General features: G+C 34.0%; 2 protein-coding genes across 4 annotated transcripts in view; both read left to right on the forward strand.

Moving 5' to 3' along the window:
* The window catches only part of LOC123556888 (protocadherin-1-like), a 28,036-nt gene extending 20,745 nt beyond the window's left edge, over positions 1-7,291 (forward strand). For both annotated transcript variants that reach the window (XM_053543195.1, XM_045347949.2), the window contains 3 exons: positions 4,662-4,835; positions 5,825-5,957; positions 6,177-7,291. In XM_053543195.1, the coding sequence (XP_053399170.1) occupies positions 4,662-4,835; positions 5,825-5,957; positions 6,177-6,862 (993 nt within the window). In that variant the 3' untranslated portion in view covers positions 6,863-7,291. The remainder of the gene's footprint in view (positions 1-4,661; positions 4,836-5,824; positions 5,958-6,176) is intronic.
* A 9,636-nt stretch (positions 7,292-16,927) lies between these two features.
* The window catches only part of LOC123556889 (iduronate 2-sulfatase-like), a 29,940-nt gene continuing 20,164 nt past the window's right edge, over positions 16,928-26,703 (forward strand). The window contains exons 1-3 of one of the 2 annotated variants that reach the window (XM_045347951.2): positions 16,933-17,024; positions 17,496-17,540; positions 23,128-23,282. In XM_045347951.2, the coding sequence (XP_045203886.2) occupies positions 16,961-17,024; positions 17,496-17,540; positions 23,128-23,282 (264 nt within the window). In that variant the 5' untranslated portion in view covers positions 16,933-16,960. Of the gene's footprint in view, positions 17,025-17,495; positions 17,541-23,127; positions 23,283-26,703 lie in introns of both variants that reach the window. The other variant, XM_045347952.2, reaches the window with a different exon arrangement.

Here is a 26,703-nt window from a genome sequence, read left to right on the forward strand (position 1 = left end):
ACTTTTTTTTGCCTGTATGATATCTAAATGATTAAAGCTGTTTTTAACTTTAAAGATAAAGAAAATTGATAGTAATTTCACAGATGCATTTCCTGACAGAACTGTGTGAACTGATAGCCTGATAATATAAAACCCAGGAAAATTACACCTGTAAACAAAAGCAATTAGTTTTCCAGACTGCTGTAATTGCTGTCAGGAAAAAGTGTTTTTTTACCTAAGTATTGCACCACATAATATATATAATTTATGCAGAGTAATAGTTATGTGTTGTTAGCAGCGGTTTGGCAATCACAGAGTTTCTGCCAGCAAGTCACGTTGTCCGCATGTCAACAAAATAATGAATTTTGAAGATTTAACAATATTTATTGATGATAGTTCATATATTGCATTAGAATGAACCAGTACAGTTCTGTCCCTTCTGTTCACATTATTTATTCCCTAAAAGACATTAGAAAGGCCTGTACACCAGCGTATTTCATTTTAGTGCATTTTTTTGTGATAATTTTAGTGGCAGTGTATCGGTTTACAGTAAATGTGATATAACAGTGACTTTCAAAGTTTTTTCTTCAGAAAATCATAAATCTAAATTATTTTTTTTATTACCAACGCCTTTTATATCTGTTTTTAATTTCCTTTCAGTTTAAGATATCTAATTGTTCACGCCAGAAGTTAAAAGAGTGTTTTTATCTCCGTTTATCTGGCGCTGTATAAACCTTGGGATCTTTTCTCATACTTCATCAACTGTCAATAACATAATTTCACATGTTGAATATTGGTTGATATAATTGTACGGCTGAAAATATTTTTAAGGGTTTTTAACATTTTTTCATCATTTTTTCAATAAATCAAAGATAATTTTAATGTAGATATGGTTATTTTCAACACAATGTCTCCTTTGGTCTTAAATTTGTTGATATTTAATATTCAAATGTATGTCTCATTTAAATGCGGCTATGGTGGCTTAATCATTTTGTACCGCTCTGCATACTTATTACAGTATCATTAGCAACATGAAATGTTTGACTTTTATTCATCTTGAAATTCATTTAAATGCTCATACTTTGATCATAGTGGCATGGTTGTGGACATTTACCCAGAATGCATCTCCTCAAAAGGAAGTGAGTCCATTTGCTTGGACACGAGTGAGTCGTAAATAACAATTTGAGAATCAGTAAATCTGTGTCTGTGAAATGTGTACTTTAATTTGGACAAATATCGTGGATGAAAAAGGACGGTAAATCATCATGGTAATGGCAAGAGTGTAAAGCAATAGTCATCAAGCTTTCAAGATGTCCATAACTCGGAACTGTGTAATTATTTATAGATAAACAAAATGGAATAGTTCAAAGCTTCATTCCGTCTGATACGAAAATTGATAGCTATCCTTAATTAAATGTAATATTACAGAGTAACCAAAACAGGCTTGATAATCTAGTTAAAATAGTTCAGAAAAAAAAGGGAATTGTTTTTGTGGCAAATATGATTTTGTTGGTACACATGATGATCTGGGATAAAAAGAAAGTGGTGAATAATATTTGTCACAATGTTTTCGCTATAAAAATACCACAATTTGGTGTGCACCGTGTATTGTCTCATTAAAGTAAGCTTATGCTTTGTCATTTCCTTAAATCGCAGCTTTTCCTACATAATCCTGCCGTTCAGAAGTAATCGCTAAATAAGCAGGCCTAAATTTAAGATGATATCAATAGAAAGATTAAAATTGAGATATGCTTTTGGCTCAAAACATAACCTTTCGGCAAGTAAGTGGCAAAATGTTCTTACATATCGTTTCTGCTAGTTTCAAATTAATGTTTTTCGCACTAGCTTTGTAATAAGAAAAGAACTTAATTAGACCCCAGACCATTTTCAAGGGTGTGATATACATTTGTTATTAAGAATATAGATTTATTCGCATATCCTGTTATTGTGTTTGAAAACAATTAAAGAAATTAGGTTTTAAAACAAGTTAATATTTTAAACCTAAAACAACCTGGCTCCAGATATGGAAGATAAATTTCCCTTTGAGAAATAGCCAGTTATTTTTAATTTGTTGAATTCAGCTATACAAGCGTACCAAGTTTCCATATTGTGTTAGTAAATTCTTTACTTTAGTAAAATTCAAGTTGCTGTGCAAGGAATATGATGAGAAAACTGTTGTACATTTTATTTTTTGTTAAACATGGTAAAAAATACTGTGATTTTCATATTGTGTTTCGAGAAATGTTATTTTTTTTGTCAAGTTTAGCAGTAATTATGGCTGCCCTTTTCATGTAAATGTCTGTTAATAATGTTCTTGTGTCAAATAAGTCACAGAAACTAAATCGGTTAATTATCACAACCTTTTTGTCAAAAAGTGGAAAGATTCTGCGGTGTAAAAAATGTTGAATTGTTTGCTCAAGTCATCATTTGCATTTAAACGATTTTTCCGTCAAATAAAACTTATTCAGATGACCAGCGTTACTTTCAAATAATAAACGTCTTGTTCAAATTAAAACATAAACCAGCTAAAATTGCGGGTTTTCATGAGTGCATCGAATTTGAACGAGCATACAAAATGAGTATACAATGGCTAAATAAGCGTACAATAGCTAATAAGTCTTGCTCGAACCTATAATTTTCAACAGTTTAAAAACTCCTGAACGAATATTTATACCCAAATAATGATAGAGAAATACAATCATCTTGTTACCTATAAAACAGAATCTTCTGATTTATGCCACTTGTAATTGTGCTGGCAGCTTAAAACATTGTAGTTAGAAATGTCCAGTCTACAACCAGATAGCAAACCAGTCATCCTCCTATATCCTTTACAAGTCAAAGTTTATTTCAAGTTCGAACAGCTGGAACCATTTTTAGCAAAATCAAGTTGTATTTTGGTGGCTAGTCACAGTTGTATGTCAAACCTCTTGTCCCTTACATCTGAACCTATTTCTGGATTTCGGTATACAATGTCAAGTCTCAGGGTCTGCCTGATCCTTCAGCCTATTGTCATGGATTTTAGGGTATATTATGTTGCCTTTCCTTCTCTCCCTTGCCACCCATGTCAGGACCTTAGTACTGTCTGATTTATTTTACCTCCTACTGTTTGATTTCTTTCACCTAGTTTTTTTTCACCTTAGTATTTATTTATTTCTGTGTCATAGTATACATTGCAATGATAATCGCACTATTTTCAAGTTGTTCGCAAACAAAAGACCTCAATTAATTTACGTTTAATTTGATGAGAGATATTGGCCAAGGTAGATGATATATATCTGTGATCTATTTCTAATATACTTGGAGGAACTCAAATACCTTTGTATTTGTTGAGAAACAATAGATTTAGAAATGATTTACAAAGAGATATCAAAGTATGAGTCATTTTATATGATTTAGATTATCAATTTTATAGTGTAATACATTGAAGATGTACCAGATTTCAGTATCGTTGTGTTACTTGTCTTTCTGAAGAAAAATGTTCCTTATAATATTTGAAAAAAAAAGTGTGGTATAATGATAAGGGTTTTGTTGTACCATATTACTATGTCATAAGGGTCACTGTCTAAAGCTATAACAAATAAAAGGAACAGGTAATATTATTTAATGTCTTTCAGTTGGTTTTCTAGATACAAGATAGAAGTTTTCTATGACAGTAGATTCTAAACTGTTGGAATAACATAATGAAAATTCAAATGCTAAATAGCACTGGAAACAGAGGCATTCCTGACTTCCAAATTTACGTTCTTTTTTAATGAATGAAGAAGTATAGATTCTATCGCAGAAGCAATTAAAGATTTGTTCAATAAGATTAACACTTGCCGTTAACTTTGAAAGAAATAATCATGAAACCATCTTTATATTACGATTATGTCCTTTTGAGTCAATGACACTGAATAGATAGTGGTTCTGCAAACGTCACTGCACGTGGGGTTCGTAAATTGAAAGATGAGGGTGATAATTTCATCAAATAATTTCACAGTGATTCGCCAATCTGTGAAAATCATTTTAAACAATCTTGATCATGAAAAAAAATTTTAAATTTCAGTGACTCATGTTGTCCTTTATGAGAAAAACCTCCCACAGAAATCACAATATTAAAGATTTTTTGTTGGACTTTAATCACTTTGTCCATATTATTCGAATTTGTCTGAATGAAAATGTCTTATTTGCTTATCCCTGTATTAAAATGAACAAATATTGTTCGTATTTTTGCAGATAATGTATGTCATTAAAGCTCTATTTTTATGTTATATTTGCTCATTAGATTTTATTCATTGAAATTGTAAATCAAGATTTTATTATAGTATAGGGGGTGTGTTTTCAAGTACAGTTTGCAATATGGCTTGTATTCCTTGATTATGTCACTATATTGCCAAGAAGATTGTTTCATAATTTGACTTGATTATTATCATTGTGTGCAAAGAGATGTTTTATATAGGAAATAACCATATTCTGTATGGCTAATAAGTTTGCACAAATTTTGACTTTGCGTAAACCATACATTTTCTTACCTGTGCTGGTTGAACTGTTGTATGATTTCTTCCCAGATTCTGACATAATTTCTGTTTGTTGTGAACTGTACTATATGCAGTCCGTCAATTATATATACAATTTTTATATGTTAAGCTGCTGAGATGCAGTTTGATTAATTATATATTAATTATTTTGGTATCTTTTTCCAGACGCCAACTCCATCGGTGACCTCAGCCGTAGACCCTGCAGATGTAGACATGCAGATTCAGGGTAACAGGGTATCACATGATAACAGTGCACCAAGTGTCAACCGACTAGCATCTCTACGGCTACACCAGGCTCTCATACAGTCACATGACAAACAGTGGACCAATCATAACGATGTAAGTATCTCATTTACATGAATTGATTTTTTTTTAAGGAATGAACTGGTTAGTGATCTGGTTACCATTTTATAGTGTGCTGTAAAAGAGAAAGTATAGTGTAAATGTAGTGGTTTCAAATTGTAGTGTCTTTAAAAATGATAGATTTCACAGTTAGAGAACCTATCTACATGAAATGTTTCCAAGAACTTTAAGTTAAATGTTTGTTTAATATACATAATACTATTTAGACAGAAATAATGGTTTGCCAAATTCAAACATATTTATCTTTTTATTGGCTAATCAACAGTTTTTTGAAGTATAATTTCCCTGGCCAGACTGGGAATTTCACTGTCTGGGAAGTAATTGATTGAATAATTGGCCAAAATCAATGACCAATTAAAGAATATTGTAATATGTACACTACTTTTACCCTTTGATGTTTTACCTACCTATTCTTTTGTTGACAAGGTTATGTAGTTGATTGTGATATTTGACAACTAGGATCATTATCTATAATTTGTTGAAAGGAAGTTTTCACAAACAAACATATTGTAGTTTAATCCCTTGATTGAAATTTAACACTTTCAAAAAGGGTCTCTAAAATTGTTAACATATTTGGTGTGATGATTTAATTAATTATTATGTCTGATGGTCTTTAACTGTTTTATTACACCTGTCTTTAAAACCATTGAAGCAAATTTAGGGTGATAAAAATGCAAAAGGCCTATATATCACCAATCTTACTTTATCTCTTAAAATATCAGATTTAGCTTTCAAAGAAAAAATTAAAGTAGTACCAGGGAAGTTATTATTCTTGAAGAATTTTAGTACAGGGTCAGAACCAGATTAATTTAAATATTTAACATCATTTTGATGTTGGTTATTCCAAATTCATTAACTAGCAGAAACCTACTTGCTCAGCAAGGCCAGACTCGAACATTGGCCATGATAAATATCTACTGGTGATGTTATTTCTATGGATTGATAAAATCCTTGTATAATTTCAGAGTGAGCAAAATAATGACATGTACTTGTCAAGACCAGGGGCAGAGGACACACATAGTCAGCTGTCAGAGGATGGTGACAGTGGGCGTGGCGGCTCAGTCAGTGATGGACATATGGGAATCTCTCAAGATGCAGGTACAAAAACGATTTCAGTTGCTTTGTCGTTTTTAAACCTGAGAGATCTTTTCTGTTCTGTTTCACGGATCTGAGATTAAAGAATATAGGTTATTTGCTATGTTTAATTAACAGTCCAAGGTGATACAATTTTGGAGTTATATCCAAAGTTATGTTTATTGTATAGGTTGCTAATACCCTGTACTGTTCTGTTATTGATTCTTGTACATATCATTTCAGATGATTTAAGGATAATGCAGTTACAGAACATCGTCCGTCAGAGTGGGCGTCGAGGTACACCACCACACTTACAACGTCAAGACTTCGACAATAAATACCCGCAGAAACCCTCTAACCTTACACCTAGAGACAACCAGTCCAATCTCACTCCTAGAGACAATCACATGAACCAGTCAAATTCTAATAGTCAGAGTGACCAGTCATTTGAAAGTAGAAAATTAAATCCATCGTATTCTAGATCAAATACAGACCTTTATAATACTAATAATGATAAAAATTCAAACATTCAAAGTTATCCCTCATACCAGGAAAATAATGGTACAACAAAAACTGTGACATTTTGTAACAATCCACAAAAAGTGAAATCTGGTCCAGGAATACAAATGGGATTATCGTCGTTTTCCAGTCAACATCATCCACACAGTTCCCGACACAAGCCGCATCGGCAACACTCGTTTGACACATCTGACAATTGCAGATATTCCCCAAATTATTCCAAGTCGGAGCATAACAGGATGTTTCCACATAATAATAGACAATTGGATGAAACTATGGACAGTATTACAACAACAGCATATGATGATGATGATAATACAACCACGTCAGGAAGTTATACAATAGATAATAATGCTAATGAAGACTTTATGGAATTAAATGTTTCACAGTTGAAAGATATTTTTGTCTAATGTAAATAATGATGCAAGGGAGACTAGTACAGTTTGGCCAGTGATTGAATACTTACATATTGTCTCCCTTTGCTGTGGTCACTTGTTACTATAAAGAATTTTAATTTTGTTTTATCTTTACACAATGAATATTTTCCTCAATTCAGATAGGCTGGGTTAGAAGTTATGATGCACATTTTTACTCTTCCTGAAATCACAATAAACATAGCCATGTTTTAATTGTTCAGAAATGAATTGGTATACAGTAACATGTACTATTAAAGTAGTATTGCTATTAGTTTCATCTGAGTGAAAATTCTGATATTTTTTTTTGCAATGACTAAATGAGGAGAAATCTTATGCCCTTTTGTCATTTAAAACTTTACTTGCCAATTGTTGAGTTTTGTTGCATTTTGTACACATGGATAAAAAAAATACTTAGATGAAAAACATTTTTTTTCTTAGCCTTTCAGCCAAAAATCAAAATTTTAGTTAAAACTCTGTCTCAGTTCTTCATGTACAATACTCATTTTTTTCTAAATTATGTAAGTTTCATATTTATTCTGTGTACATCTTGTTTGATATACTGTATTTGAATTAAGAAATAATAAATCTGTTCCAATATTTTATAAGTTAATAAAATATGGGCAGGAGTTTGGATGCGTAATAATTAAATGAAGAGTGCGCAGCACGAGTGATTTAATTATTCGCATCCGAACGACTGCTCATATTTTATTAACTGATTAAAGTATTGGAACATATTTATTATTTCGATTCTAACAACGCAAATAATTCACATTTTACAGTACTACATTTTCAGCATAATGCGTCATTCGGATCATATGCAGTTACAATTTACCCTCATGGTTAGAAAATGTTGCATAGCCAATGGAACATATAGATATTTGTTCTTTTTTTATTAGAATTTTGACTAGTTATCTAACAGCTCGCAAATTATTTATGAAAAGAATAATCAAAATAGGTTAGTTGATTACAAGCTTAAATTTGATATGACGTCACATCATTATGACGTCATACTTTATGTCATACATTTATGACGTCACCGCTGTTATGATGTCATACTTTATGTCATACATTTATGACATCACCGCTGAATCATAATTGAGCTAATTGAATCGCTCATAGAGATCAAAACGTGTTTTACGGTCCTACACATAAGTCAGTATGACTTTTTATCATAATTGTTTTTGAAATGTTGTTTTCAACCGTTTGGCCCTGAAATAATTTGTATGTAATGGAACAGAAGTAGAATCTTTTAGGTCACAATCGTAGGGGGTGAAATGTAACTGCCAACCATATTTTATCGTAGATTCATGTATAGGCGATTTCGCTATATGTTTATATAGCAATTGCTGCGGATCGTGTTAGAGTATACATTTGCCCATGAGTAAACAAAGATACAACTGTTTATAGTATTCATGTTTTATATAAATTTATTAAGCACGATTAACCTTACGTAAAATGTAATTCACTGTAAAATGGGCATCTGTTTCTGAATCCTAAAATCAAGCAAAAATAAAATTTTCTTGTACACTAAACATACAAAAAAGTTCAAAATCATCATCTGTAATGTCTTTGTTGCAAAACAAGTACTAGACTAGCTCCTAGACTATGATATAGATTTTTAATTTTTTTTTAATTTGTGAATGTAGCCAGATTTTATACAATGTCCAATATCATATGATAATATTACAACCAGTTCTCTGTGAAAATCTCTAAAATAGACTTGCATTTGTCTCTATCAAATAAAATAAGAGAAAAATTACAAAAGTTGATATTTTGTGACAAATTCTTTATTATCAGTCTAGTGGCTAGTCTACGAAACAAGTTAAGAAGTAATTTACATAAAATGTTTAAAAACTTAAATGTCTTGTATTTGTACAATCAGTACAGATATGTCTTGTAGAATGTTGTTATGTATAACGGCTATATTTTCTTTTATTTATGATGTTTATTTTGGGGAATTAAAATAAATCGCTTTTGGTTCTATATTATTTCATATTTATTCCATACCTTCCATACTTGTAACTTGCTTTATTTACTATTTCTTCCGCAACTTCACAACTCTTTTCACCTCTTCCTCTACTACTTACTCCTTTTCATTCATCTCAGCCTAAGATTTTGTATTAACACACGTAAAATATTGCCAATAGAAGTGTTCTATCAATATATTATTATTTCACAATGGTTCTGATAGAACCCCAGACAAAGAATGTAAGTAGGTGTACTTCTTACTTAATAGCAAACTATCTCATATTGCCAGATTGTAGAAAGTTATAGATCAATTGTAACGTATGGACCCACATTCAAAGCTTATCAATTACATCAGCCTGAGCTAATGCTTTATAACTATTACCTTTACAAATCTTTGTCTAAATGTAAATGTCTTGAATATATTTTAAACATTATTTAATATAATTAATCATAACTCACCTGTCACAATCCTCTACCTCTAAAAATTTGTCCGCAATTAATTCATTTGAACCGTAATATTGAAATGTAAGATTGCAATTCATTAAGAATACCCATAAAAATTTTACATATAACATCTACAAACTTAAGATCAATTTCCTTAATTTGCATAGTATGTGACAGGTAAAACACATTAAATTGTGATGCACAAATAACTATAAAAAACCATGTGTTACAATGATATGTTCGAGAATTGATCATATCATTTTTTATCTATATCTATTTATGACATAATTTATGTGCAATTAAGTCACAATCCTTTCTTCGAAAATATTTAAAAAGAATTGTAAATGCATCTATTATTATAAATGAGCTAACAATTCCTTTCTTTTCGAACTTTTAGAAAAACTACATATGCTCTTTTTTTTTATTGCATAAACTTTACAAAGATAACTTGTCAGCAGTCCTTATACTCTATCTAATCATCTCATGAGATAAATGTTATTTTAATTACATTTTTTTATATCCTCGACAAGTTAGGATAAAAGTGACATATTTACAGCAAAATATTTCAGTGAACTAAATGATGTCTGATTCATGTAAAAGTTGTTGAATTCACTGTATTCAGGTTGTTTGTCCGTATTTCCGATCACATCACACTGTACAAAAAGTTCCTGGCCTCTTATGGTTTATTAAAGCACTGCTTATCAATTATCTAAATTTTAACATCAAATGTACTTTTCAGTTCATTCTTTTGTTTATTTAAATCTCGTACAAGTGTTTTGATTTCTACTAAGAATGCCTTGGAATTAATATTAAACTTCTCAGATACATATTTGGATTTACTCATAAATTTCCAGCAGGCATTATTATTGCGCCTGACAAATTATACTTCCAAGATTATCATAGCTTACTAATTGAAAGAGAACGGTACTAAAGTTTTAAAGACGTTTCCCTAATCTTCCTTTGGGCTAATTCTTCAAGAAATGAAAATGTTGGTGTTATGGACCAATTTTTTATCTATTTTTATTTTTAGTCTTCCGGACAGACTTTTTGTCTGTTGTATATTACATACATTTGAATACAGAATTTTTATACACAGGATCACTAGCAGAATGAATCGTCATATAAATCAGGTTCAGTAGAATAAAAATGCTTGTGAACACCCCCCAGAGTTAAACAAGTACTGCAAGATTAATTTGAATTTGCATTACAAACATCAATCCTCACAAATTTAGACCTTCAACCCAATGTAAGTTAATGCTGTGTTAAGATTGCCGATATCATTTATATCTTGACAACTTCTAATACAATTAGGTAAGCAATTTGCTGTATAAATTCCCTCACCAGCTTCCACTAAGGCGCGGAATTTGGCCTTACCAGAGAATGTGTACTTTTAGGATTTTTCCTCCATCTTGGCAGGTCACCACTGTAAACCCGAACTTTTACGTTCTCCGTCACGTTTGTATTAGCCTGTAACAGAAGGTCGCATTATGTAAGCTGAATGTCATGGGACACAAATTTCCCATAATGGACTTGACGTACCATCCACAGTTCAGCAGTTTAATTCAGAATCTGAATTTGGAACTCTTTATAAGCCAGAGTTGTACATGATAAAGTAATACATGAATTGAGGCGCCATATCTAAATAGCAGCCACTGAAAATTTTCCATCTTAATCAACTAATTTTTTCATCCCATTTGATTTGATAGGCTTTCCAATATTGGCTTAAATTTCTATATGCCCATCCCCCAAATTTGGGGACAGGTCGTATCCCTATTACTAGTAACTGATGTACCCTTGCTGTATGCTATCTTGAAATAGACAAGGGCATCCTAATAGCAATCGAAGACAAGGTTGCACCTCCACAATGATACATTGTTCTTCTGTTCTGAGTAAATCCTTGTTTCTGTAGGGTGTGCCGCCATGGTGTTGTTGTTTGGTTGTTGCCAGATAGATTGCGTGGTCCTGCCGTGGCATTTGATCAGTGTTTGGTTAAAGGATTCTAGTGTTACTCTTGACGTCTTCGCATTAAAATTTCACATCACTGTTTTAGGCTCCTTCATGTAAATGTCTTAATACTGCCTTCACCATATTATTTGTCCTTATTTCTCTCGTTTTATTAAAGTCTTCCACAGGAGGCAATCTCGTTAGCTGAAGGTGTTCTTGACTCAATCTGAATTGCATACAAGTGGCAGTTACTGACATGTCAAAAGATTTTAAGATCCTTAAGGTCTCAAAGTTCCTTTTTCCTCTGTTAATCAAGTACACTTTTGCACTTTTGATTACCAAACAGAATTGCAACTTTCCTCTCAGTCCTGATTTATGTGCCCCTTTCAAATTTTTCCAAGAAAGTTACATTCCCATCTGATATTGTGGGGCTGATGCATCTTTGTTCGGCATTTTCTATTTTATGTATAGGAGAATCTTACTAATTTACTCATTATTTCATACTGTCCTGCATTTTTAATTAGATCAAACCTATTTCCAATTCAAATCACAATTCTTCACTATCACAAGGATCTTACTAGGATTACTACAGTATAACGGCTTATTGGTTTATATTTACTGTCTACTCATTTGGAATTAACACTCAATGCTTCTGTGTTTATATTTTATTTTCATATTATTCCAATATCTTCCATCATTGAACTTTGATTTTTAATTTCTTCCGTATCTAACATACTTCTTCTATCACTACTCTTTCCTCTAATAACTTCAATCCTTTTTATCATTCTCAGCCCTAGATTTTATGTATTAACCTACAATATAGCCAAAAATAAAATTTCTTGTACACTAACAATCATAAAGTTCAAATCATCATCTGTAATGTCTTTGTAGCAAAACAAGTCAAAGACTAGCTCTGTATGATAGTAGATTTTATTTTTTTTGTAATCTGTGAATGAGGCAGATTTACAATGTCCAATATCTATATAATTTGTCCAGTTCTGTGAAAATCTCTATATAGACTGCATTTGTTCTATCAAATAAAATAGGAACAATTCAAAAGTTGATATTTGTGATCAATTTCTATTTCAGTCTAGTGGTAGCTACGAAAGTTAAGAAGTAATTACATAAATGTTTAAAAACTTAATTGTCTTAGTTATTTGTCAATCATGTGAATATTGTCATTGTTAGAATATGTTGTTATAGATGTTTTGTATATACGTTATATCGGCCATAACGTCGACCTCGGCCACAGACAGTACTCGGTTAAACTTAGATTTTCAACTTGCCCGACCTAAGTGAGGATGGATTTTTCTAGATTTTAACAATGCTATGCACAAAACTGTGAAAGAAAATGTTTTAGAAGTTATCTATTATTTCGTCGCGTATTAATTACGTTTCTCGATAATTATTTTAGCGTAATTAGTGTTAGTATAGTTGTTTACAGTAAGGCTTTATTGAACAAAAAATAAAAAATAAAATTTTCCTTTTTTTGTTCATTTTGCCAATGTGTGTTTACCGTTGTCAACATTTGTTAATTACGTTACAACAGCATTAAAATAGCGATTTATCTAGACATAATACAGGTGAAAATTATAAGTGAAAAAATTATAATCCAGACACTGACAATTAAATTGTAGTTCTACCATACGTTCAGGTTATCCATTCAGTCATTAAGCCAATGCCTTTATTGGTTCCAGAGTTATGGCCCCTGAAAGGGCCAAAATTAGCTATTTTGACCTTGTCTGCACAATAGCAGCTTTATTTATGATTTGATTTTTACCAAACTGGCACACAGCTTGTATCAGCATAAGATCTTGGTTCCTTCCTTGAACTGGCCAGATTCCTTAATGGGTTCCAGAGTTATGGCCCCTGAAAGGGCCAGAATTAGCTATTTTGACCTTGTCTGCACAATAGCAGCTTCATTTATGATTTTATTTTAACTAAACTGGCACACAACTTGTATCACCATAAGATCTCGGTTCCTTTCTTGAACTGGCGAGATTCTTTTATGGGTACCATAGTGATGGCCCCTGAAAGGGCCAGAATTAGCTATTTTGACCTTGTCTGCACAATAGCAGCTTCATTTATGATTTGAATTTAATCAGACTTGCACAAAACTTGTGTCACCATAAGATCTCGGTTCCTTTCTTGAACCGGCCAGATCCCATAATGGGTTCCAGAGTTATGGCCCCTGAAAGGGCCAAAATTAGCTATTTTGACCTTGTCTGCACAATAGCAGCTTCATTTATGATTTGATTTTAACCAAACTTGCAGACAACTTGTATCACCACAAGATCTTGTTTCCTTTCTTCAACTGGCCAGATTCCATCATGGGTTCCAGAGTTATGACCCCTTAAAGGTCCAAAATTGGCTATTTTGGCCTTGCAGCCATATAGAGATTTCATTTATGGTTTTATTTGATACAAACTTCCAAAATATCTTCAACAACAATAAATCTTGATTCCATGACAAATCAGATCCAATCGTAGGTTCCAGAGTTATTTTATATCTGATTACCTCCCCTGATTGTAATCAAAATGGATTTATATGAATAAGTACTTACAGGACTTATTTGAAATTTCATTATTGTTATTAGTTGGACTGAGACAATCAGGGTAGATAACTATGGACTGATTTTATGTCAAATTACCTCAATTTAAAATTGTTATATCTCCATAACTACTGAAGATACTGATCTGAAATTTCATTTATGTCAACAGATTTATTTGGCAGATCCTTCTTTTGTCCACTTACAATATTTTTTTTTTAATTACTTCCCTTTTACGTTACTATAAATAGCTTAGTTTTAAGTAACTTTTTTATTATTGGCCGTAGGGAAAACACGAGACCAGTTTTCTGTGGTACAACATGGATGGTACCTCCAATTTTTAGGTGTATTTTAACATATCTATTATTTGTAAGATTTTTTTTTTTCTTTTTGGTTAAATTTCTTCCCTTTGTTGTTCCTGGCCTTTGGGCTTAGATATTTTTTCTGAGAACCTTCTTGTCCTCAAGTGCAATGATAACAGGTGAGCAATATAGGGCCATCATGGCCCTCTTGTTAGTTTATACTGATTTATTCTAACTTGATAATGATGAAGGCTTCAAGCGGATGTGCAGGCGGATCTTGGTCTGCACTGGTCGCAAGCGCAAAACCAGTTGCCGCCAGCAGGCTATAGGCTAAGAAGCTCTCTGTCCTTTTCGTCAGTAGAAAATTCATTAGAATTTTACTATAGGAACCTTTCAGACATACACAAGTTTGTTCTGTCTTGCAAAGTTAATTATTGTTGACTTCTACCTGCATGAAGGTGAGGCCTGCAAGAAATGAAAGCTAAATATGTATACAATCTTCTTTCTGTACGAAATATAGAGGTACTCTGTCTGTATAATAACATGATTATATATTCAAGTAAAATGCCTTCCGCAAGGAAAATCAAAACTTTCAACATTTTTTTTTCAAAGTTGGCCAAACGTCTTTCCTAAGTTACTGAGTGATCCATCCTAGACCTAATCTACTGTCTTATTATAATCATCAATTTTTTACTTTGACTCACAGCTAGGGGTGATCCCAGTACCAAAAAGTTTTACTCCATTTTGAACCAAAGGTTCAGGATGAGCTATTAGTATAGGTGGATGGTCCATCGTCTGTTGTCCACATTTTCACTTGAACATCTCTGAAAATACTGGTCAGAATAATACAGATTTGGTCTGTAGCATCCTGGCGAGGTCCTCTATCAAGTTTGTTTAAATGGGGGCACTTGGCCCCTTGTAGGGGCCACTAGACCCCTAGAGCTGAAAATAGAAAACCCTGTAATCGACTTCTTTTCATGAATCGCTAGATAGATCTTGGTCTGTAACCTCATTATAAAGTCCTCTCCGAAATTTTTGAAATGGGGGCACTTGACCCCATTTTGGGGCCGCTAGAGCTAAAAATAGAAATATCTTTAAACAACTTATTATCATGAACTACTTCATGGATCTTCATCAAACTTGGCCTATAGCATCATTATATGGTCCTCTCCCAAGTTTGGTCAAATGAGGGCACTTGGGCCACTAGAAATAGAAATACCTTTAAAAGTCTTCTTCTCATGAAGCGCTTCATGGATCTGCATTAAACTTTTTCTGTACCATAATTATATGGTCCTCTCCCAAATTTGTTCAGATGGGGGCACTTGGCCCCTTTTAGGGGCCACTAGAGCTAAAAATAGAAGAAACTAGCTAAACTATGATAATGCATATTGAATAAGGGAGAAAACTGCTAAACGGTGTACTGTTTCTTCTGAGTTAGAATTAATTCTCTTGAATAAGCATAAATTACATACCTTTAAAAATCTTTTCGTCTGAAACCGTAATGTCTTGAGCATTATGTAGTGGCCGTTTACCAAGTTTTTTTTCAAATCATGCCCCTGGGGTCAAAACTGGCCCTGCCGTAGGGCTCAATGGTTTTACAAAGAATTATATAGGAAAATCTTTTTTTTTTCATTTTTTTTTTTTTTTTTTTTTTTTTGAAGCTTGAATAAAGAAATTTATTCAAGCAAGCAACTTAACTTATCTCAAGTGAGGGATATAGGGCCATCATGTCCCTCTAGTATAAAGTATTTTTTGCTTGATGAAACTCTTTCACAGAATTCAAGTTAATTTTGTGCAGTTGCAAAGGGTTATGCCATTATAACTATACAAAAAATGTCATAAAATTGAAATAAATCCGTTTTTTCAAACATCTAAAACAAGTCCCTAAAACAGAGAATCCCTAAAACAGAGAATAATAAATGGTTAGCTTTAAGCCTTGAAACCAGTAGGTAAGAAATTGTATTGCCACTTTTTAATTTATTTGAACTATGATCAGTTTTGTTTTATCTGTTTAAGAGATTTAAATGATCCTTGAAGATTTTAGCAAATAGAATTTTATAGCAAAAGAAAAAATCACACACATGCAAGCATGCTCTAGCTATATTCTGAATTGTACAAGTCACTGTTTATGTGGCTGCATATTATACGTTTATTATATACCTTAATATAAATAGTAACAAATTTACCTTAAAATTAAGTACAGCAATTTGCTGGTATCCATTACAGCTGGATTGACTAAGACAATCGTGACAAAGTACCTTGCCCAAGGACACACTGCAGTGGGAGTAACCAGGAATCAAACTGGGTGCCTTCACCTCCATAGGAGTAGTGCATCTTGAACACAAGTATATTTCAGACTTTGAAAGGCTAGATTTTCTTTTTGCTCTACCACTGTTAAATTAGTACAAACTATAAAGAAGCCGACCCGCTTAGCTCAATAGGGAGAGCGCAGATCTATGGATTGCGCTGTCGTGAGTTCAAGCCCTGGTCGAGGCGTTTGTTTTCCATGAGGATTTGATAAAAGACATTGTGTCTGAAATCATTCGTCCTCCACCTCTGATTTTCGTGGGGAAGTTGGCAGTTACTTGCGGAGAACAGGTTTGTACTGGTAACCAAACAAACAGACTATAATTAAACTGTAAGCAAACTTTTATCTGTATAATTCATCTGAATAATTCAGATTTTAAATGTTGATGAATACGGACTCGGAGATAAAAAATCATTTTGTTTCTTTAAATTTTGACTTTTGCCCAGCAAACTGGTCAAAAGCATGATGCTTCATATAGGGGTTCAATATTCGGTAAATATTAGGGAAGTCGTAATAATTTAGTCCATACCGGTGTTACAGTAAACTGTATCGCGTGCGGTTGGGCCTATCAACCCGAAATGAAGGTTTTTGAGAAATTTCTGAAGTTTACTACCTGCATTTTGTGTTTTGTGCTCATAAATGGTAACAAGCTTAGTGTTTATTTACATTTTAAATGATACATAATAATTTTAAGTATGTAATTGAGAGAAATATCGAAATATGTTCAAATGTATTGTGTTTTCGCGACAGTTCTAACTTGGTTAAGGTTCATGTAGTGTTTGGAAACTGGCCCTCGGGTAAATTTTTGTTTGAAAGTAAACACAAGGAGAGAAATGACAAGGTCCCCACTGGGGCTAAAACACTGGACCTCATGATCCGGGCGGAGAACCGACATCTCTAAAGCCAGTAAAGTGTTAGTTAAAAAAATTCAGCTCTGAGATGTTTGTATGCTGTTACAGATCTCTGAGCTGAAACGAATTCTGTACTGAAACTTAACCAGGAATCGTGCCAGAAGTCTGTCACGCTATAATTTCAACAAATGAAATGAAATGGACTCACCTTTTACTTTAAAATATTTCTAATCCATTTTTCTTTTGATCTGGCATAAAATAGGAGTGATCGCCCTGACGTCACGCATCAACACCTGTTTATCTGGTGGTGGGTAAAACAAAATATTTTTACATCGTTTGTGTATGGGATCGGAATTTTCAGTTTTTAACAACTTCTTCATTCATCTATGGATTTTAAAAATTCAAAAAGTTTTGAAATGCTTACGATTTTCATATTTTCTTATTCAAATATCTTTTGAAAATGAATAACCGTTTTAAATAACATATGATTTTAATAGCGGCGTAGCGATGCTCCAAACTTTTAGAAAAAACACTGTAAGTTAAGCGTTCATAATTAATCCATTTTATTTCGAAATAATGATTAAAAGTTATCAATAAATTGCTTGTTTTATATCCTTTCCATTGATCAAAAAAATATTGATATTATTTGTATTTTAACATCATTGTTAACAAAAAAAGCATGGATGCTCGGCGTCTGCCCACCTGATCTTTGTCTTATCAGTTGTAAAAAAAGAATATACAACAGATTTGTGTACAAACACGATCTCTCCTATAATCCATGCAACATAATTTGAACACAAGTTATGTACACAAGTTTCAAATGGGTACCTCTGTCTGCAATATTTTGTCCGCCATGGCAGTTGTCACCTGATCAGGGTACTCTTCTTTTTGAAAACCAATAGGCGGTATAGAATCATAATTTATTGACCTTTTCTGAGAACTTAAACCTTCTAACGTATGTTTTTTTATGAACTTTATCAAAAATGGTTATGTTTATGATTAAATTAGATTCATAAATATGCAAAATTTTGATCTTTATTTTCAAAAATAACCACATGCTCTGAACTTTTGCCTGACGTCATCAGTTTCTCACGAGAGACTGTGCGAGATGTTGTGGTTTGACACTGGTTAGTTAACCAAATAACTTAATGGACGCTACCATCAGAAAATAAAAACAGTGTCAGTTAAGTTATGTTAGCCAGAACTACTAAAGGGTTAACCCAACAGTAAGGCTATAAACCTACTATCACTACACTTTTCAGAGCTCACTAGCTCTCCAGAATGAGTCTGACATTCATAGCATCCTTGAACTGGAAAAGTCTCTGGGCCTGACATATAAACTCAAGGGTAATAAGTTGATTCTTGGCGATTTCAACTTCCTGAAGCTTAGCTGGGATCCTGATCATACACCGTCTATCAAACCAGGCCTTAGTTCAACCATGGTTTATGACAGATTCCTTGATATTATAAATTACCATAATATGACCCAAATGGTTTCTGAAAACACCAGACAAGACCACATCCTAGATCTTTTCCTTACCACAAACTCAACATTTGTCAACAGAGTAAATATCTTGCCTTGAATTGGTGACCATGACCTAATTTCAACCATTGTAAATGCAAGACCAAACATACTTCAACAAAAACCTCGAAATATACCCCTTTACAGACAAACCAACTGGCAGGATTTCAGAGAGACTAACAGGTTATTTTGCAGGATTCAGATTCTCATTCAGTTGACGTGATATGGGCTAGGTTTACACAGGCAATCAAATATGGTATTTCTAAGTTTGTTCCCATTAAGAAGGTTGGATGCAAACGAGCTCTACCATGGATTACTAAAGAGATCAAGAAACTCGTACATAAAATTAATGTGACAAACTTTATCAAAAAATGGAAAAAAAACCAGTCCAACTCAACCACTTATAAGAAACAAATTTAAAACACTTAAAAACAGTCATTAAAAACAAAATTAAAAAAAACACACATTCAGTACTTAGAAAATAACCTTGACATTGCCAGAAACAAAGACCCTGATCATGGTGCTCCAAACAGATGTACAACAAAGAAGTTATATTTTTTTATCAAAAACTCCAAACAAGACTCCAAGAGTGTGTCCCCTCTCAAAGATCCAGTTTCAGAAATCCTGAAATCAAACAATACAGATAAAACAAATTTATTAAATAACCAGTTTCAATCCGTATTCACCAACAAATCACCACTTTCTCTGAAACAAAATTGCCTTCAAAAACTTAGAAGTCTATATCCTTCTAAACATTGCCAATATCCCATAATGTCTGAAATTTCCATCGATAGAATGGGTGTTCTCAAATTACTAGCTAACCTAAAGCCAGACAAAGCTGCAGGACCAGACAGTATTCGTCCAGTTGTCCTCAAGGAACTTTGGGATGAAATTGTTGATGTTCTGGTGGTAATCTTCCAAAAATCTATCTCCTCAGGCACTGTTCCAGCAGACTGGACAAGGGCTTTTGTTTGCCCGCTATTCAAGAAGGGCACCCCAGTGTCCCGGCAAATTATCGGCCTATATCATTAACTTGTATGCTGTGTAAAACTCTAGAACAGATAGTTGCCTCCAATGTCTCTGCCTACCTTTCTAAACAAAACATTCTTTATGACCTCCAACATGGCTTCGTGACAGGAGATCTTGTGAGACACAACTGATTGAGTTAACAGTTGAGCTGATTAACAACATTTCCAATCGCTTCAAGATTATGGTGTCTGTTCACAAGTCCAAGTGGTCTGAGGCATTTAGAACTGCTTAACAGAAGTCAGTCTGTAGTCTTGGAGGGCGACCATTCCAAAAAAGTACCTGTGACATCTGGTGTTCCACAAGGTTCTGTCCATGGACCTCTGTACTTCCTAATTTATATTAACAATCTCCCATCTTCAATCAAGTCTCAAGTCCGACTCTTTGCCAACAAGCTAGAAAAATGGGAAAATGAGTGGGACATGGGGTTTAATCCTTCTAAATGCCAGGTACTACACATGATGACAAAAAACAAGACTGTCATCAAAACCAAATATATACTCCATGGCCATGGCCATAATTTAGAATCATTTGCCAGTGCAAAATATCTTGATGTTGAACTTAACCGCAGATCTGAATTGGAATAAACATATCACTAGAATATCTTCAAATGCCAATAAATCTCTTGGCATCTTAAAACGAAACATCACAACAACCAACGAAAATGTCAAAACATTAGCATACAAAACTCTTGTCCGTCCACAGTTGGAATATGCATCTACCATCTGACACCCATACACCCAAGCAAACACACACAAAATAGAAATGGTTCAGTGTCGTGAACTCCCATGGGTCACAGGTGATTTCTCACCTCTCTCCAGTGTTACAGAAATGCAAGGAGTTACCATCTCTGACCTTGATGCTTTCAAGGTGGCTGTGGCAACTATCCAGTACTAGACCAGAGAGCAATGTTTTTATCTTTATCTTTTAAAGCTTGTTCTTTTCTAGTCACACTTGCCATGCTAACATTCTTTTTGCCTATTCCCACCTTAGCTGATGTTGGACCCATCAGTCTTTTAAAACTCTTTTTCACCTTAACCTTAACAAGTTAACAAGTTGACACACACCCCATGTCTGTAACACTCGAGAGAGGAGTTGACATTATTATATAGATAGGTAGGTGGATAGGTAGGTAGACCCTCTATGCTCACCGCATGAGTCGTCAAACATCCTCGTTGCCATTAAAGTAAATCCTGGGAGAGAAAATACCAAGGTCCCTACTGGGGCACAAACCTCGACCTTGTGATCTGAAAAATATGTAAGTTAACCTTATTTCATTACAGGGAGTACCTAGATAAATATGTTGCACACACAACCAAAACAAAATTAAAGAAAGAATACTTTTGAAAAAGAAGTTTGATATGTTCTTAAAGATAGAACATTTACAGTCAGAGTACATGTGATATTAAAACAAAATACATATTCCCAAAGAAGCTTACTTTTGAAGCTTACTTTTGAATAAAGTATTTCCTACTTTCTCAGAACAATTCAGTATATTTATAACAAATGGTAATGGTATAAATTACAAAATTAAAATTCACCTGAGGGATGATCTCAAACACTTTAGATGAACCTTAAATGTTTGAAAAACCCAGGAAGCATTTAGCTAGTAATTGTGATATGAAATGCTTTTACTAAAGGTATGAAATGGGATTTGATATGATGAAGATGACTAGTAAACTTCTGCAGTACTCCTAGGCTAAGAAAAACAAAGTTACTCTAATTTAAGGAAGTTTTTTTTATGGACTTATTCAAGATGTCCTTGTCAAGAACAAGGCCACCAGATGAAATAATAGACAAGCTTTGTTAACTCTCTATGAGCACATGTGTCTGCCTGATCTACCAGAATCATAGTCAGCATATTCATCTTGATAATATCGAGATAAGATTTGAAACTGGACCAGTGTCAGTCAAAATCTAGGTCACTTGGTAAAGTCATACAATAACACTCTTCTGGAAACAGGATCATAAGTCTACCTGAAAATCAAGCACACAATTTTCTGAACTTTCTAATTACCGGTATGTTTTAAAGTTTTGAAAAATCAGGCTTTTGTAGAACTTTACATTGTAGATAATATTTTGATCCAAATGTGGAGAACTACCTTCTGTAGAATGACATTCTGTCTATCACTTTATTACATTAAAGACCTGCTCCAGTCCTACCTTTTAACCTTAAATTGTCACAAAAAAGCATGAAAATCCTGACTGAATAGTGACACCTGTCAAAATAGAGTCTGTTTTATATAAAATTCTGTATAAAATACCTGTGGTTTTGCATGCTAAAGTGTGGCGAGTGGCCGTTAACTGTTACTATTGTAATCATGGGTTGCATACACACAATAGATTTTGAATAGCCGTGGAGCAGGGCTTTAAAAAAGTAAAGTATTAATAATTACACTTTGTCAAAATTTTGTAACTTAGAGCTGACTACTGCAACGTTAAAATCATAAGGCTTATAAATCAAAGAAATGATAAAAAAACAGAATTTTAATTGGGCATTTTTATGATGAAATCATGTCTTACCCATTTAAAACAAGATTGCAAAAAATCACTCTCATTGATAAAGAAGGGCTCTTGTTTTTCAGAGTTTCATTTCGGTTTTGTCTTATAGACATTTGAGCTATTTTATATGTAATATTGTATAGGCTAACTTTCAGCTTCAGTTTGGACTACAAATATGTCTGACAAGAAACCCTTTAAGTTCACAAATATGGAGGAGATACCTGCATTTAGTCAATATATTAGAAGCCAGTAGCTTAGTAGGGACAGGGCAGATCAACAGATCTCGGGGGTTGTGAGTTCCTTCCTCTTGCGAAGCATGTGTTCTTCGTGACAATTTGATAAAAGACATTGTGTCTGAAATCATTCGTCCTCCACCTCTGATTCATGTGGGGAAGTTGGCAGTTACTTGTGGAGAACAGGTTTGTACTGGTGCAGAATCCAGGAACACTGGTTAGGTTAACTGCCCGCCATTACATAACTGAAATACTGTTGAAAAATGGAGTTAAACCCAAAACAAACAAATCATTACACTAGTATTACATTATGGGTCAGTCTGCTCTCTGCACAGTGACCTGCTAATGGTTTATTCTATGCAATTCCTTTTGATTTAATGATAAACGCTCTCTGACCCTTGAAGTCCTTGTGAAAACACGGTTTGTTGAAATGTATCTTCGCTCAGATGTAGGTAAAACTTCTTCAGTTATATGATATATCCAGTGGTTATAGGTGTCAATGATTTACCTCTGCATTTGGAAATATTAGAGATTGCATGAATTATTGTCACATATTTTTCTACCAAATTAAGTAAAGAGAAATTTGAAAATCAGCAAATACTACTTTTCAGGGAGTACTGGTGAGTTACAGAAGCCAAACATTTTATTTATAGTTGTGGATGATCTAAGACCATCACTTGGTTGCTATGGAGATGATTATATGGTGACTCCTAATATTGACAATCTTGCAAAGCAGTCAGTGTTGTTTGAAAATGCCTTTGTTCAGGTAAGAAGTTATGAATATATTAAACCAGTTACAATTGATTAGTCAACTTTGATCTTTTCCTGTCCAATCTGTAAAATATTTCAACATAAGCTCATGATGTCATATGGACCCATTTAAAAAAATTGTTGGTGCATTTTCTTCAGAATTACTTCCCTACATTTCTTACAAATTTTCTTGTATTTGTCCATCAATGAAATATGAAATGTTAACAAAATTGAAATTCAATACTTTTTAAGCTTGTCTGATTATTGAAAAAAATCTACGAGGTATTGTTGTCACTTGATCATCGGTGTTGGCATTGGCGTTGGTTAAATTTTTTGTTTAAGTCCACCTTTTCTCAAAAACTGTAAAAGGCTTTACACACTTGTTTACCATTATTAGGGGACTATGTAGACCAAGAACCATAACTCTGATATGCATTTTGTCAGAATCACGGCCCTTTTTGTACTTAGAAAATTTGAGTTTATTGGTTAAATTTTTTGTTTAAGTGACAGGATGAGCTTTTGTGATCGCATTAAAAATTGTTCCCCGTCCGTCGTCCATTGACAATTTCTTGTGAACAGGATAGAGACCACATTTTGCAATCAATTTTAATCAGACTTGCACACAACTTGTATTGGCATAATATCTCGGTTCCTTTTGAAAACTGGCCGGATCCCATCATGGGTTCCAGAGTTATTTGCTATTTTGGGCTTGTGAACACGATAGAGACCTCATTTTGCAATGAACTTGAATCAGACTTGTATTGGCATAATATCTCGGTTCCTTTTGAAAACTGGCCGGATCCCATCATGAGTTCCAGAGTTATTTGCTATTTTGGGCATGTGAACACGATAGAGACCTCATTTTGCAATGAACTTGAATCAGACTTGTATTGGCATAATATCTCGGTTCCTTTTGAAAACTGGCCGGATCCCATCATGAGTTCCAGAGTTATTTGCTATTTTGGGCATGTGAACACGATAGAGACCTCATTTTGCAATGAACTTGAATCAGACTTGTATTGGCATAATATCTCGGTTCCTTTTGAAAACTGGCCGGATCCCATCATGGGTTCCAGAGTTATTTGCTATTTTGGGCTTGTGAACACGATAGAGACCTCATTTTGCAATGAACTTGAATCAGACTTGTATTGGCATAATATCTCGGTTCCTTTTGAAAACTGGCCGGATCCCATCATGAGTTCCAGAGTTATTTGCTATTTTGGGCATGTGAACACGATAGAGACCTCATTTTGCAATGAACTTGAATCAGACTTGTATTGGCATAATATCTCGGTTCCTTTTGAAAACTGGCCGGATCCCATCATGAGTTCCAGAGTTATTTGCTATTTTGGGCATGTGAACACGATAGAGACCACATTTTGCAATGAACTTGAATCAGACTTGTATCGGCATAATATCTCGGTTCCTTTTGAAAACTGGCCGGATCCCATCATGAGTTCCAGAGTTATTTGCTATTTTGGGCTTGTGAACACGATAGAGACCTCATTTTGCAATGAACTTGAATCAGACTTGTATTGGCATAATATCTCGGTTCCTTTTGAAAACTGGCCGGATCCCATCATGAGTTCCAGAGTTATTTGCTATTTTGGGCATGTGAACACGATAGAGACCTCATTTTGCAATGAACTTGAATCAAACTTGTATTGGCATAATATCTCGGTTCCTTTTGAAAACTGGCCGGATCCCATCATGGGTTCCAGAGTTATTTGCTATTTTGGGCATGTGAACACGATAGAGACCTCATTTTGCAATGAACTTTAATCAAACTTGTATTGGCATATCTCGGTTCCTTTTGAAAACTGGCCGGATCCCATCATGAGTTCCAGAGTTATATGCTATTTTGGGCATGTGAACACGATAGAGACCTCATTTTGCAATGAACTTGAATCAGACTTGTATTGGCATAATATCTCGGTTCCTTTCAAAAACTGGCTAGGTCCCATCATGGTTATGGCCCCTTGAAGGGCCAAAATTTGCCATTTTTGACTTGTGAACACGATAGAGACCACATTTTGCAATCAACTTTAATCAGACTTGCACACAACTTGTATTTGCATAATATCTCACTTCCTTTCGAAAACTGTCCAGATCCCATCATGGGTTCCAGAGTTATGGCCCCTTGAAGGGCCAAAATTTGCTATTTTTGGAATGTGAACACGATAGAGACCACATTTTGCAATCAACTTTAATCAAACTAGCACACAACTTGTATTGACATAATATCTCGGTTCCTTTTGAAAACTGGCCAGATCCCATCATGGGTTCCAGAGTTATGGCCTCTTAAAGGGCCAAAATTTGCTATTTGGCTTTTGCAGCCATATAGAGACTTCATTTATGGTTTGATTTGATACAAACTTGCAAAATGTCTTTAACAACATATCTCTTAGATTCCATGATGAATCTATCAGATCCATTCATAGGTTCCGGAGTTACAGCCCCTGATTGACCCATGAAAGAGCCAAAATTAGTTAATTTTTACCTTGTGAACGCGATAGAAGTGACATTTTATATTTGATTTTAACCACACTTAGACGCAACTTAAGTCACAATAAGATCTTGGTTCCTTTCGAAAACTGGCTAGATTCCATCATGAGTTCTAGAGTTACTGCCCCTGAAAGGGGCAAAATTTTCTATTTTGGCCCTTTCAGCCATATAGAGGTTTCATTTATGCTTTGATTTGATACAAACTTGCACAGAATGATTATCCTGATGATCTCTAGGCCTGGATCGGAACTGGGTCAAAAACTAGGTCATCAGGTCAAAATGAAGGAAAAGCTTGTTTAAACAACCTGGAGGCCATATTTATGACCCTATCTTCATGAAACTTGGTCAGAATGTTTATCTTGATGATTTCTAGGCCAAGTTCAAAACTGGGTCATATGGGATCAAAAACTAGGTCACCCGGTCAAATCAAAGGAATAGGTTGTTGACACTCTTGAGGCCACATTTATGATCCTATCTTCATGAAACTTGGTCAGAATGTTTATCTTGATGATTCCTAGGCCAAGTTTGAAACTGGGTCAGATAGGATCAAAAACTAGGTCTCCTGGTCAAATCAAAGGAAAAGCTTGTTAACACACTTGTTCATTTGATGTGCATGAAACTTGGTCAGAATGTTTGTCTGCATGAAATATTGGATGAATTTTTATCAGGGTCATGTGGGGTCAAAAACTCGGTCACCAGGTCAAATAAAAAATAAGCTTGTTGACACCCTAGGGGACACATGTTTGAATCTATCTTCATAAAACTTGGTCAGAATATTTATCATGAAGTCTTGGATGAGTTTAAATCTTGGTCATGTGGGGTAAAAAACTAGGTCACTAGGTCAAATCAAAGAAAATGCTTGTTTACACTCGATGCCACGTTTTTTGGTCCACTCTTAATGAAAATTGGTCAGAATATTTTTCTACATGAAA

This window comes from Mercenaria mercenaria, chromosome 5 (assembly GCF_021730395.1).
Source record: "Mercenaria mercenaria strain notata chromosome 5, MADL_Memer_1, whole genome shotgun sequence".
In the NCBI taxonomy this organism is placed as follows: Eukaryota; Metazoa; Mollusca; class Bivalvia; order Venerida; family Veneridae; genus Mercenaria; species Mercenaria mercenaria.